The sequence below is a fragment of the Helicoverpa zea genome, chromosome 25 (genome assembly GCF_022581195.2).
Source record: "Helicoverpa zea isolate HzStark_Cry1AcR chromosome 25, ilHelZeax1.1, whole genome shotgun sequence".
Classification (NCBI taxonomy): domain Eukaryota; kingdom Metazoa; phylum Arthropoda; class Insecta; order Lepidoptera; family Noctuidae; genus Helicoverpa; species Helicoverpa zea.
The window spans coordinates 2,117,226-2,130,179 of record NC_061476.1 but is presented as its reverse complement, the minus strand read 5'-3'; the positions used below and the strand labels follow the sequence as shown (position 1 = coordinate 2,130,179).

At 34.1% G+C, this 12,954-nt stretch overlaps 1 protein-coding gene across 7 annotated transcripts in view; it reads right to left on the bottom strand.

Annotated features, from left to right (window-relative positions):
* The window catches only part of LOC124642605 (filamin-A), an 82,240-nt gene that overhangs the window by 34,556 nt on the left and 34,730 nt on the right, over positions 1-12,954 (bottom strand). For 2 of the 7 annotated variants that reach the window (XM_047181107.1, XM_047181106.1), the window contains exons 2-3: positions 11,583-11,695; positions 11,294-11,344 (exon numbers count right to left, since the gene is read on the bottom strand). Coding sequence is in view for 2 of the 7 variants with exons in the window: in XM_047181101.1 (XP_047037057.1) it covers positions 11,294-11,344; positions 11,583-11,695; positions 12,485-12,507 (187 nt within the window). In the remaining 5 variants the exon portion in view is untranslated. Of the gene's footprint in view, positions 1-1,087; positions 1,210-11,293; positions 11,345-11,582; positions 11,696-12,484; positions 12,621-12,954 lie in introns of those variants that run through there. The other 5 variants (XM_047181105.1, XM_047181104.1, XM_047181101.1 and 2 more) reach the window with 4 other exon arrangements.

Below are 12,954 nucleotides of genomic sequence, written 5' to 3'. Positions count from 1 at the left end.
TATTATATTCGTAACACATTTAATTATTGTAATTGAATGAATAAAAATTAAAGAGTAGCGTATTACAACTTAATATAAAAAATCGCGTAATTTTGCACATAATTTCGGTCAAGTTCAAAGTTAAATATTTTTCAAAAATAAAACAATAGAATATATAAAACAATACGTACGGAATTGCCTGAGAGTGAACATGATTGCTCAATAGCGCCCCCAAATTGCACTGCCTGATTATACGCGCAGTGACATATTCACGGAAAAGCTGCTAGTTACCTAACAGCAACTAAAAATAATCACCAAGATATTTGGCTCCACCGTTCTATATGAAAAAACATAATAAATTCTAAATTATGTTCTATAAAATGACCACAAGTGTTCACAGTTACGAGATCTGGAAATAAACGGGAACTGTGACGGTGTGAGAGGTTTAGTAATATAATACTTTTAGTACGACTGAGAGAAAGCTGCTGGAGAAATGACGTAGTGTAGGCCGTCTCAGTTATAGTATTTTTTTAGGTTATTTAGACAGTTGATTACTTGATTGCGTGACGTAGTGACGAACGTCTAGGATTTTTTTTTGGGATAAAGTTGTAGGTTATTTATTTAGAAAACTATTTATTTTAATATTTTAATTATTTGGTCGTCGGATGAGCTTTTTTAATTTATATTTTAACTTTAATTTCGAAGACGTTTCGTAGGTTTTACAAGTTTTATTTTACGTTTTCAGTAGGCTTTTTTAATTGTTTCATTTCTACATTTCCAATATATTTCAAACACTTTTTGTCGCGATCACACTATACAATTTACGTGACTTTCAAAATTTTTTTTTTCAAAATGATTTAAAATATTTGCAACAAAATCACGACACAATATTGCAATTAAGACATTACAAAAACCATTTTTCTCATTTTCGCTACAAAAACCCGTCCATTCATCATGTAACAATCTCGTAGCACCGAACAAAGCGCGTAGTACTTTCGTAGCACGCTCCCTCGAACACATGCAACTGCGCGCCACAATTAAATTATTTTTATTTCAAAAATAATTATTTTCTGTGTAGTGTAGGTAGAAAACTTCAAAAAATTCGTACTGGCGCCATGATAACACGGACCGTAAGAATTTACCAGCACTTATTCACTTTACACTTTGCACTTAAAAAAACCTCTTGAATGTACCGTACGGGTTAACGCGTCCGTTGAGACTAGGCAGCGGCCCGCGAGACGAGTAGAAACGCGAAAATTACGTATTTATATTAAACACTAATTATGTACATATTCCGAGATATTTTTGTAACGATAAATCGAATTATAATCATCGTGTTTTGACATGTCCTCGCCGATTGTCCTTATGTACTTTTACTCTAGTGATTTTTGTCTGACACTAAAATTAGTCGCGTGAGGCATTTAGATAGAATGCGTGATTAACCGACTTGGAATGAGGGAGGTGATGGCTGTGACGTATTTTTGACATGCGTTGCTCGGTCTTTGGAGACGGCTCTCGATTTTTCTGAGTCATAGTAATAAATGAGGTAGACTGATGAACTATTGTCTGGATTTCTTTCTGGAGAAATTTCGATGCATCGTCTGCACCACCTCCATTCTCAAACACAGAGGTGGTGTATGAAGACGCTCTATATCGTTTATAATATTAAGTTTAGACGTTGAAAGCATATTAATTAAAGACTTTCGTGCCATTTAAAGAAAGAGCTCCGACATTTTTCTCGTCAAATTGCTTACTTAATAAATTGTTCGCCAGGACCACAAATATTATTTGGTCTTTTAAGCCCCAAAGCAGCGATTATATGGCTTAAGGTTTTAAGACCAGTAGGCAGTATAAGTCCTTGTTTTACTCATATCTAAATTAACCTTACATATTTAAGGAATACCTTTATACAGGGTTACTGGTAAGTAGACCGCATCCTTTCATGAGGTGATAGTATAGGTCAATACGGACAAATTTGACCATGGGATACACTGGGCAAAAGTTAACCCGTTTCAAGATAATCGAATTTCAAGATCTTTTATTTACAAGTCATCTAGGTACACGTATAAATTTTTATTATTAGTTAAAAGTCTCGTTTTTGCGGATTTTTGTGTGTTTTGTGCCTTTTTGGATAGCTAGATAAATGTAGATGTTTTTTTAGTATTCTGCACAAAAAAATGAATAGTAATATTTTTGAGAGAATAGCTACTAAAAAAGTAATTGCTGTTTGCTATAATTTCCTCTGTGATTTGCAAAGTTTTATGGTTTGTTATTATGAAGTGATTCATCTTCTATCCAAAAACACACAAAAATCCACAAAGACGAGACTTTTGGGTAAAAATAATAATTTTTACGTGTACCTAGACGACTGATCTTGAAATTCGATTATCTTGAAACGGGTTAACTTTTGCCCAGTGTATGCCATGGTCAAATTTGTCCGTATTGACCTATACTATCACCTCCTGAAAGGATGCGGTATACTTACCAGTAACTCTGTATAAACTATAATAAACTCCTTAATATAACGCTGAACTACAAACGCGTATGATATAGTGGATACTTGTAGAAATGCTTAGATCTTTGTATAACATTTTGTATTTATGTCCTTACAGCTATGAAAGTAACAATGTTTATGATCAAATCATACTGATTTCGAGGAAACAGTTTGACATTTAAAACCAATATCAGCATATTATGATTATTTGACACATCTTATCATGTCATTGATTACAAAGTAATGAAAAAAAACTTAAAAACAAAAATTTACACCCTTGATTGCTTCATTACTAAATGAAGTTTTTATTTTATTGTGTAAATATAATTAGGTATAACCAAGTTATTGTTTTAAAACCAGTTTTCCTTTTTCAGCAAGCTCTTTTTTCCTGACTTCTCCCAAAGGCAAAAGGTCTTTCACCAATACTAAAATATTGCAGGGGATATTGACACGACTGTCTTCCTTCACTCATTTCCTAACAAGGTTCGTTCACCATGACCTTCCCCAACTTCTAAATGTCAATTATTCCATAACACAAATAATGAATGTGACACAAGTTATTTTCGAAACTCCATCGGCGTCACCCTGACACGTATCTTGCCAAATAGCTATAATTTTGAACACTTTATTAAAAACTTTAATCTTCCTAGTTTTTTATGAGGTTATAATTTTTTCGATAGTACTGGTATGCGGAGATATTTTGTTGCTACCTAATTCTTGTGTGGGACGCGAGGAGCTTCTGGCTTTCATAAGGTTAAGCAAAGCTTCACGCGGTCGGTCCATGGATGAGTGATCATCTATGTCATGACGAATTCTTCCGTGTTTTGGGGCACGTGAAAATCCTGGCTGTCATTTGAACATCTTATATGTTAGTCGTTACGTGTAGTCTGAAGCCAGAAAGAGTTGCCTAGCTAGGTAAGTTGAGGTGGTCAGAAAGGCAGTCGCTCCAAGTTTAACACTGGTGCATCGGGTTAGGCTGGAAGCAGAACCCAACACTTGCAATTTGGAAAAGGGCAGGCAGATGATGAAGTCTAATAGTTCGCCTCATTTTGTCGAACTAAGTAAGAATACAATATTATGCCAATCTTGCTTAAGAAAATATTTTCGAAAACACAGACTAACATTATAAATTCTACTTAATTTACAACTTAAAAGCACAACAACACATCAGTTGCGAAAACAAAGAAAGGAATTTAACAGCTTTCAGTTCGAAACTCATCCCAAAATATTTGTATTAAAAACAGAATGAATATTTCCAAAGCACTCGAGTTTATCTCAAACATAAATACGTCAATTTTGAGTAAATACTGTAAGTGCAATAACCTTTCTTATGAGTTATATTTAACTCACTTTGCATATTGTGTCATCATGTGCCTAGCCTTTTTCTAAATATATTTGCGTCGGCTTCCAGTCTTAACCGAATTTTTTTACTCACAGGGGCCGCCTATTTGACCTCTTCAACCTCAGTTACCTGGGCAACCTTTTGATAAGACTGGCTGTCAGACTTTCTGACTACTCGTAACGATTGACAAAGATGATCAGAATGATCAATGACAGTCGGGACTCACTATCTAACAGCCACCCACAGAACTACCGCGTTGCTTAACCTTATGAATCGATCAATCCATGCAGCATTTACTTAAGACACGAGCTCTTCACTATTATTTCTATGACAAAACAATATGAAAACATAGGGGTTGAGTTAAGAAATGCATTATCAGTACAAGATATGAGTCAACCCGCGGCAAAAAGCCTTACATATTTAGCCGAAAAACAGAAAATAACAATGTCATAGCAAATAGCCAATTAAAACAACAAACAGCCAGGGTAACGGCCGAACTATAATACAAGCGATATAAACTTCAAAAAAATCTTTGCAATTTAGTTATCCACTAAATTAAGTGCACAAATACCAAAAATAACGACTATCTGGAATATTAATTGATGTTTACCCGACTCACGCGCATTTGGGTTACATCCAAATTGAGGGTACATATTGTACATACCTTGACATATTTGAACATTCCATGTAGTACTGAGATTTTTGGAGATTATTCCTGATGAAAGGAAGATATTATTTTCGGTCCCATCGGAAGGACGCGTTAACTCAAATTGAAAGCTTTGGTTGTATATATTTATTCTAGATGCAAAAAATAAATTTTCTTAGATAATCTACTTATGTAGGTAACCTACTTTTCTGTTCAATTCTTATAGTTTAAAACACCGACAAAGCAATTTAAATACTCGTATAACAGTGCAATCGCTTATGCACATGTGTAAACTTAAATCGTTAGTTACCGTAAAGTTGATCGTATTTTTGATAACTCAATGTCAACTCAATGTTCACAAGTTTAACAAAACGTAGCAAACATTTTTTTTCAATCAACCGTAATAGTACTTACTATATCCACTAAAACAAACATCTAAAAATATTCTCTGCAAACAATTTGCTTTTAACATTCTTTGAAAAGTTTACATGTTACAATTCTGACATCAAAGTAAGTACCCATAAAATTCCCATAGGAGCATGGCCATTGAAGATAACAACACAAAATATGGTGACCCTGCTACCTATTACTTTACCACATAATTACAAAGTTTTCCACCACGTTTGTCTATTCGCAATAATCTCAGAAACTTCTGTACGAAGTTTCAGGCGTTTATTTTTATTTTGATAAAGTTCAAAGTCGTATAATCGTCGATTTTTTAAAACATTAACCGTCAGTTGCACAAAGCTTAATTAAAGCTTCTTTAAATCTATTGCTGACTCTTTCTTTGTCAACAAGATAAAAAGTGTCAGCAATAGATTTAATGAAGCTTTTATTTTAATGGAGCTTTGTGCAACTGACGGTGTAAGCAATAAAGACATTTAAACATAGATAAGCTTCGTTTTACAGTCGAGTAAACTATGGAAAGTGAGAATGACATGAGGATACGACGTTTGAACCTAGAGAAGGTTATAACTTCTATCCGGAGTTTGTCAAAGGTAGGTTCAAGACTGAAAAAATTCAAGACAAAAAACCTAGTAAAAAAATATAAAAGAGTCCCATTCGCAGATTGAAGACTCCACAATCAAAGTAGACATATTTTTATGACATTCACTAGTTTTATTTCGAAAAACAAAGAGCTACCTAATAAAATGTTTAATTGCTTCCGTTGTACTGTGTGGCTTAATTTGATTGCTTTTGATTTGAAAAAGCCGCACTAGTAAGTGTTACCAGATGTCGGTATTTTGGCGGCATGTCACTACTTTCAGCAATCTTAACAGGTTTGACTTTTTATATCCTACTTATGTAGGTATGTCACTTTTTTCCTTTCCTCTTTGTAGAAAAAATCAGCGTTCAACTAGATAAGTAGAAAGAATGACACCATCGCGATCAATGTTATGTATCATACACCCCGTAATAAAAAAGAATTGGTTCTGTACTGTATAAGGTCCATAGAGTACCAACAACTAGAATCAACTGCAACTAGAATCAACCTTATTTACAATTTTTGACGTTCATAAGTGCTTGTAAAGGCCTAAATGAAATAAATGATTTTATTTGATTTGAGTACATTGACTATTAACTAATAATATGGGTCCTGCACTATACACCGTAATGATCCATGAAGGATTAGGCGTTCAATATTAATACCAAAAATCATTTTCATCAAGAATTTGAAGTCACACATTCCAGCGTCTAGTCATTCAACAAAAATATCGCACTAGAGCAATAAAAACTTGTAATTTGGCGTAACACAGTGTATTAATATAAAAATAAAATAATATGACGTCGATGTTGCTGAGTAATTTCGTGACAGCCGTTTAAAGCGCTTTGTGGGCTTCGAGACTAGTTAATGATTCCTGTAAGACTGATGGCTTTTTACTTTTATGTAGCCGTGCGGCTAGGTTTCGTCTAACTACGGGTACGTGAAAACGCAAACGGGAGCTAGTAGAGATACCAGAGAATTTCTGTCAATGGTTTCACCTGTGCTCCGTCGGAGCTACTCCACGCCGACAAATTGCAAATGGGCTGTCTGACACTGAAACGCATCCATCCAACGCAAATAAGCGCATCCAAACAAACGAATGATGACAAAGTAGTAGGTACTCCCGGGACGTAGGTGAAACCACTAAGAACAACTAGTATTGGTCTTTAAGCCACCACACTATCCATTAAAAATTTGTTTAACAAAAAACTCTATTATGCAGATATCAATTTGTGTAAGAAAGAACAAGTAATGATAAGTATGAATCCTTATGACTTTTTCCGTAAATGTTACATAGAAAAGAAATCTTTCAAAAACAAGCAGCTACTTCATGAATCACGGAAATACTTGAGTGACCAAGTCTAGAAGTGGTGAAGTCTAGATATTTTGATATAAATGAGTCAGTGCACCGCATCCGAAATAAATAGCATCCGCATCATTGCCACTTAACTTTATACATATTTTTGAAGGGTGGGCAGTGAAAGTAATAAACATATTCAGGATTTGAATACGACTTGTAGTTTTTGAGACCGAATAGTACGGAAGTATTTTGTTCTGGTTATCTCACGCACTCAAATAAAAACTACACTAGGATCTATTGCAGAACTCTCTCAGATCTTTTTGAATATTGAGTGTCTAAAAATTAAAGGTACGTTTGTTCACATAGATAGGTAATAATAAATACGTACTCTTTTTTCATGCAGAACTAAGTGTTGACATAACTGTACCTATAAGTTTTATTAATGTTTTACTCACCTACTAATATATCACTAAAGTATGTTGATCAGAAGATAAAGTCTAAATTAGCCAGCAAGTAACAAAGTTACAATATAATTTTACACTACAACATGAATTCCCCAAGACCCATCATAATTATAAACCCAGCAAATACTTCGCGTTAGAAGCAAATAAATTATATGATTATACTGCATCTTAATAGTACCGACAAAGTAGTGTGCGATGCCAAATTATAAAACCTATACGATTTGGGACACCACATACCATAGGGTAAGGACGTGGTCCTATTGCAAACGGATTCCAGAAGCTTATGTGAGAGCGAGTAAGAAATAATCTGTTACATCGAAGACTATATAGGGGTGCAAGAAGACCAAACAACCCTTATTATAGACAAATAGTTGAAAGTCTGAGATAGGACTATAGGCTTGTTTTTATCCGGGTGTGGAAAGTATATAACTAGGGATGAGGAATCACGGGCTTAGTAATTATTATAAACTAGCTTTCGCCCGCGTCCCGTAACCGGATGGTGACAAAAACTATCCTAAAACCTTCTCTCGGGTCCAGTTAGCAAAGTTACCTCCCCTCTAATTTTCAGCCAAATCGGTCAAGCCGTTTTCATGTTATGTCGTAACAACGGAAAGCGGGTTTCATTTTTATATATGTAAGTATATAGATGCATTTTTTTCTTTGTAGAATCCTTTGTACTAAATCAACTTACCTACTTATCGAGATTAAGTTTACTATTGAAATAGGAGCCTAAAAAGGTTATTAGCTTCTCAATCCTGCTGCTTTCCAAAGCTACCTTATTATTTTTTTAGGTTTGCCATAATAAAAAGCTTCTAAGGCGTACTAAGTTACTATTTACGAGAGCATTGAGGAATCAATGTACCTATAAAAGATAGCCGCTACCGCTCCCCGCTAACATCGACCCCTCGTCTTTATAATTATAATATTTAATATAATAAAACGTCATCTAATGTTTGGCAATGTTTCAGAATTTTAGAAAAAAGTGTAAAAATGTTGAATATGTCTCAACAGTGAGTCACAAGGCACTAACGTTTGCATTACTGATTTCTGTACCTATATTAACGACATTTACCTAAAGTAAGGATAAAGTGGCTAAGTAACAGCTGCATCTTAGCTAAATCATATTGATATAACCTTTGTCCAGTGATTCTTATAATCCATGGTTAATTTACTCATCGTCTGCCTAGCCTTTTCCTAACTATATTTTGGTCGGCTTCCAGTCTAACCAGATGCAACTGAGAACCAGTGTTTTACATGGAGCGACTGCTTATCTGATCTCCTTAATCCAGTAACCCGGGTAACACGGAGGTTCTGAGTTCCTCCATGTTTTGGATGGCGCTTTAAATTGGTGGGTCCCAAATGTCATTTGTAAATCTTTGACAGTTGTTGCAGGGTCAGAAGCCAGAAAGTCTGACAGCCAATCGTACCCAGACTTTTTGTATTAGGTATTTTATGCAATTTTAGACCATAAAGACCTGATCAATCAAATATTTTCAAAACAAGATCTACATACATACCAACTTGAATATCTTTCATAAACTTTGGCCATATCATTCAGCAAGTCGTTAAATATCTGTCATCGCAATAATGTCTTGTGTTTCGTATTTTCTACACATTTCAGTTTCTGAGGCGCCATATTACACTGTCAACAGCAAATAACAAGATCTATCATTTTATTTAGAAAACAAGTATGAAGAAAATATATTGGACTGTTTTCATGCGTTTTATTCACTTTGTATCGAAAAATTGCATACTGAAATTACTGTAGATATTTCTCAAAATTAAAAAACCCCACATACTGAAAAGTTTATGTCGTCAAATAACTTTGCACATCAGTACTAAGCGCAATAATTAGCTATTTGACTCTTGCGCATACGCAGTAGTCTTTTGTTCATACATGTTGAATATCGTGAAGTCAATATAGAAAACTTCGAAGTTCTTAAAGAAATACTGTCTACTTCTCGAAATGGTGACCTATGCATGTATGTCAGGTTAAAACCAATATTGATTGAAATCCACTTTTGCGTGTAAGTATGCGCAAACGCATAACAAATCAACTTTTTTGAACATCTCTCCGGATATCCGGTGGTCAACCTTCATTGCCGATGACAAATTATACATTTTAAATAGTGTAACGTGCACAAATTATTTAATTACAGATTGACGACGGATTGGGCCGTGTTCTCGGAATTCCAGACTGTCTAGAATAATATTTCACTAGGCTTTGAATCTTTCAGTAGGCTACAGATAATTGACATTTGTTTCACAATTTTAAAAACTCATACATCGTGAATGTTCTAATTATTTCTGAATTCATCTGAAACAAGATTTGTTATTGGGTTGATTCTCGGATTTTATTCGATCTTACTGAGTATTAAAGCTGACGAGTTTGTTTGTTTAAACGTGCAGATCCTAGAAACTACAGCACTGATTTCAAAAAACTTTTACCGTCAAATAGCATTTTTTTCCGGGCTATTTTTTTTTTTTTTTTGTATGTTTTCTAACTTTTATTTATGCTTTTTTGTTTGTTTTGTAGTGTAAATAAAGATACAGACATCGTGGTTTATCGTAGAAGAATAAAAAATAAGAGTCAATTTAAACAACTTATGGAGTTTTCCATAATCACTAGTTGATTACAGAAACTCGATGGGCATCTATATGTTACTATCCACAGCATGTGAACTATCCACAGCAACTATCCCCTGACTATCCGCGACTATCCCAACGTGGTTAATTATAAAATAGTAGCAACACTCGCATCGTTAATGTCTATTAGCAGAGGAAGTGTCATCTTAATGGTCTGTGACGTTCACTGGAACTAAAATAAAAGTAAAAAGTATTGGTTGAGTTTTTTTTTGTTTTACTGAAGATTTTAGATGCGTACCTATTCAATAACTCATTATCCCGAAGGAACTATGTACTTCTCAAAAATGAACCTACTTAGATATTAATACGTATGTTTTCTGATGTAGACTTAAGCTGTACCTTAAGCCTTTTAATAATTATTTTATTTATTCATAATTCTCTTATTTCTTGTTATTTTTTAGCTTTACAAGGAAAATATGGATAAATAGCTAGAGGAAAATATATCTAGATTCCTTAACATCGAATAAAAACGATTAGACAAACACAGCTATTTAATTAAGTAACGTGTGACTTAATTAACGTTACATAATATTAAAAGTATTTGATATTCAGTCTACATTATTTTAATATTAATCAACAAAAGATAAACCCTTTGGCAGAGTCTTAAAAATTATGTGGGTCATCGCTAATGAATCTTCCAAATTCCTTGTAAAAACTAGTCACATAGTAAGACAGACTTCATAATCATTATATTATATATAAAGTCTGCAACACCTGCTCTCATAAAACATAATATGTTGGCGTCAAACCGAATAAATATAAATATCAGGCATAAATTCGCGTTAACGCCACTTTTTCCAACGTGAAATTATTTTTATCGAAGGGACACCTAACTGGTTAAAATATTACAGCTCGTTATGATGTCGTGTCGTTTTATTAATTAACAGAAATTCATTAGTCTATCTGACACTCTCTTAAAACAGAAATAATGGCTGTACCTACCTATTTTAGTTAACATTTAGCTACTAAAAGTAAAGATTACGTGAAATGCAACATTGTTATAATTAAGGATTAAAAAAACATTTGAAAATCATATTTTTTATGAAAAAACTCGAACACTGAAAAACATGCCTTTGACAACAACGCCACCTAGCGTCCGATGGATAAACCACTTACACACGTCGTTGCTTTAACACAAGACCGTCACTCTATTTAGTTCCACACAAAATCAAAAGATGGCGCTCAATTCAACTCGCATAATAAAACCGTACGAAATTGACTAATGCGCATTACAAATTAACAATTTATCAAAATAAATCACACAAAGGACGGACACAAATAAATGGACAAACACATAAATCAATGTATCCATTATATGCAATACACTCATTAAAATGGAAATAACGCACAAAGAACAAAAAAACGACAATTAAAATGCAGTCAAAGTCATTTTGTAATCTTTGATTGCAACAAATTCAGGAGGGCAATCTTGCATACCGAATATATATCTCCTGATATCACTTTGACGGAACCACGGATGGTAGAAGTCTGAAAATGCAGTTTTATATTGTTCATCATTTACGTCCATCCAGGCAAAGGAGACTCATTTAGTTTTAAAACCAACTAAAATAATAACATATCGCAGTAATGTCATTTACTATAAACTTAACAATTTTTTTATTGAATTTTGGCACTTATAATAGTAATTGATTTCGTCCGTCTATCAGTTCAAACTACATATTTAGGTTTTACTTAGGTTTGACATTAAAGGGCAGGCTCTACTAACCTTCTAAGAACTGTCGTGTAGGTAAACGTAGAGAAACTTTAAGGGATGATGCGTACGCCGAGTCGATGTACCAGTGAGGGTCACGCTGATCACCCAGCCTACTGGAACTGCCTCTGGAATGGAGAAATATAGGTATATTAGTAATTTAGAAGATTCTGAACCATACTTAGAGTTTATCCGTAGCTGGAACTGTCTTGTTTTGTTAAATCTTATGGAATAACCAAATGACATGTGATAATTAATGTATTTTATTGTGTTTCTGCAACACAAAGGCAGACTTTTTTGTGCATTCTAACTAACGTCGTATTTTGAACGTTTGTGTCCTTCTTTCTTTTCGAAAACTAAAGATATCCCTTAGTTTTTATTTATTAAAGTTCAGATATATTTACTCAATTGTGACAAATGGGCACTTGTGATAATAGGCCCTGGATTGGATGAGCTGCTTATTACAGCGAAGACATTGAAACATTTATGTATATTTAAGTAAAGCGCGAAGTTATTTTTGCCGCGTTTATTAAAAGCCACTCTTTAGTCGACCTACTCCTAGTGACCTTGCTCTATTGAAACTAGGGAACTATTACAGGTTAAAAGACTAATAGATAGAATAGAACAAAGCTTACTAAAAGAAGACTAAAGTGGAGTAATGATAAGAAATATCCGAGCAATCTTTCATTCAACAAAATAGTTTCGTTCATTCACAACTTCTCCAGCAGAATTTTTATCTCAAGCGAAAGTAAAAATGTAAACTTGTTAAACTCTAAATATAAAGCAGATCCCCATTAAACGAGAAAAAAATGCAAGAAAAACACAGTGTGAGGTTATAACGAATCAAAACATTCACGACCAACGCCTTTTGAAAATGTTATAGCAATCATGCAAGAGAAGCCGGTCAGAATATTTACCCCGGATCCATTTCTACTGTCATCTATTGAAGCACAGGTTTATGATAAATAAAATTAAATTCGCGAGGCGATATTCAAAATAAAAACTACATGTTTCCACCATATGTCAAACTCGGAACTATTTTCGTACAGCCCCAAGTTCACGTTGGATTGGCGCAAAAATAAACGCGCCGCATGAAACGCGCCTGCGTCTCTTTCAGCGCGATTTGAAATTTACAGCACGTTGTAGTTTGGAACTATGTTAAGAGATGGCGCTGTACACATCGATCGTATGCCAAACCGTTTAGCTATTCGGCAAGAGATGGCGCTGGTAGGAATAAATTCGTGACTGGTTTTTATTAGGGATATTATAAATTGCATATCAAATAAATAATCGCCTATCAATAAATACTCATCATTTATATTCTTTTTTACATCAAATAACTTACTTCACTACAAATAAACTAAATGTTTAACAAAACTCAAACTGC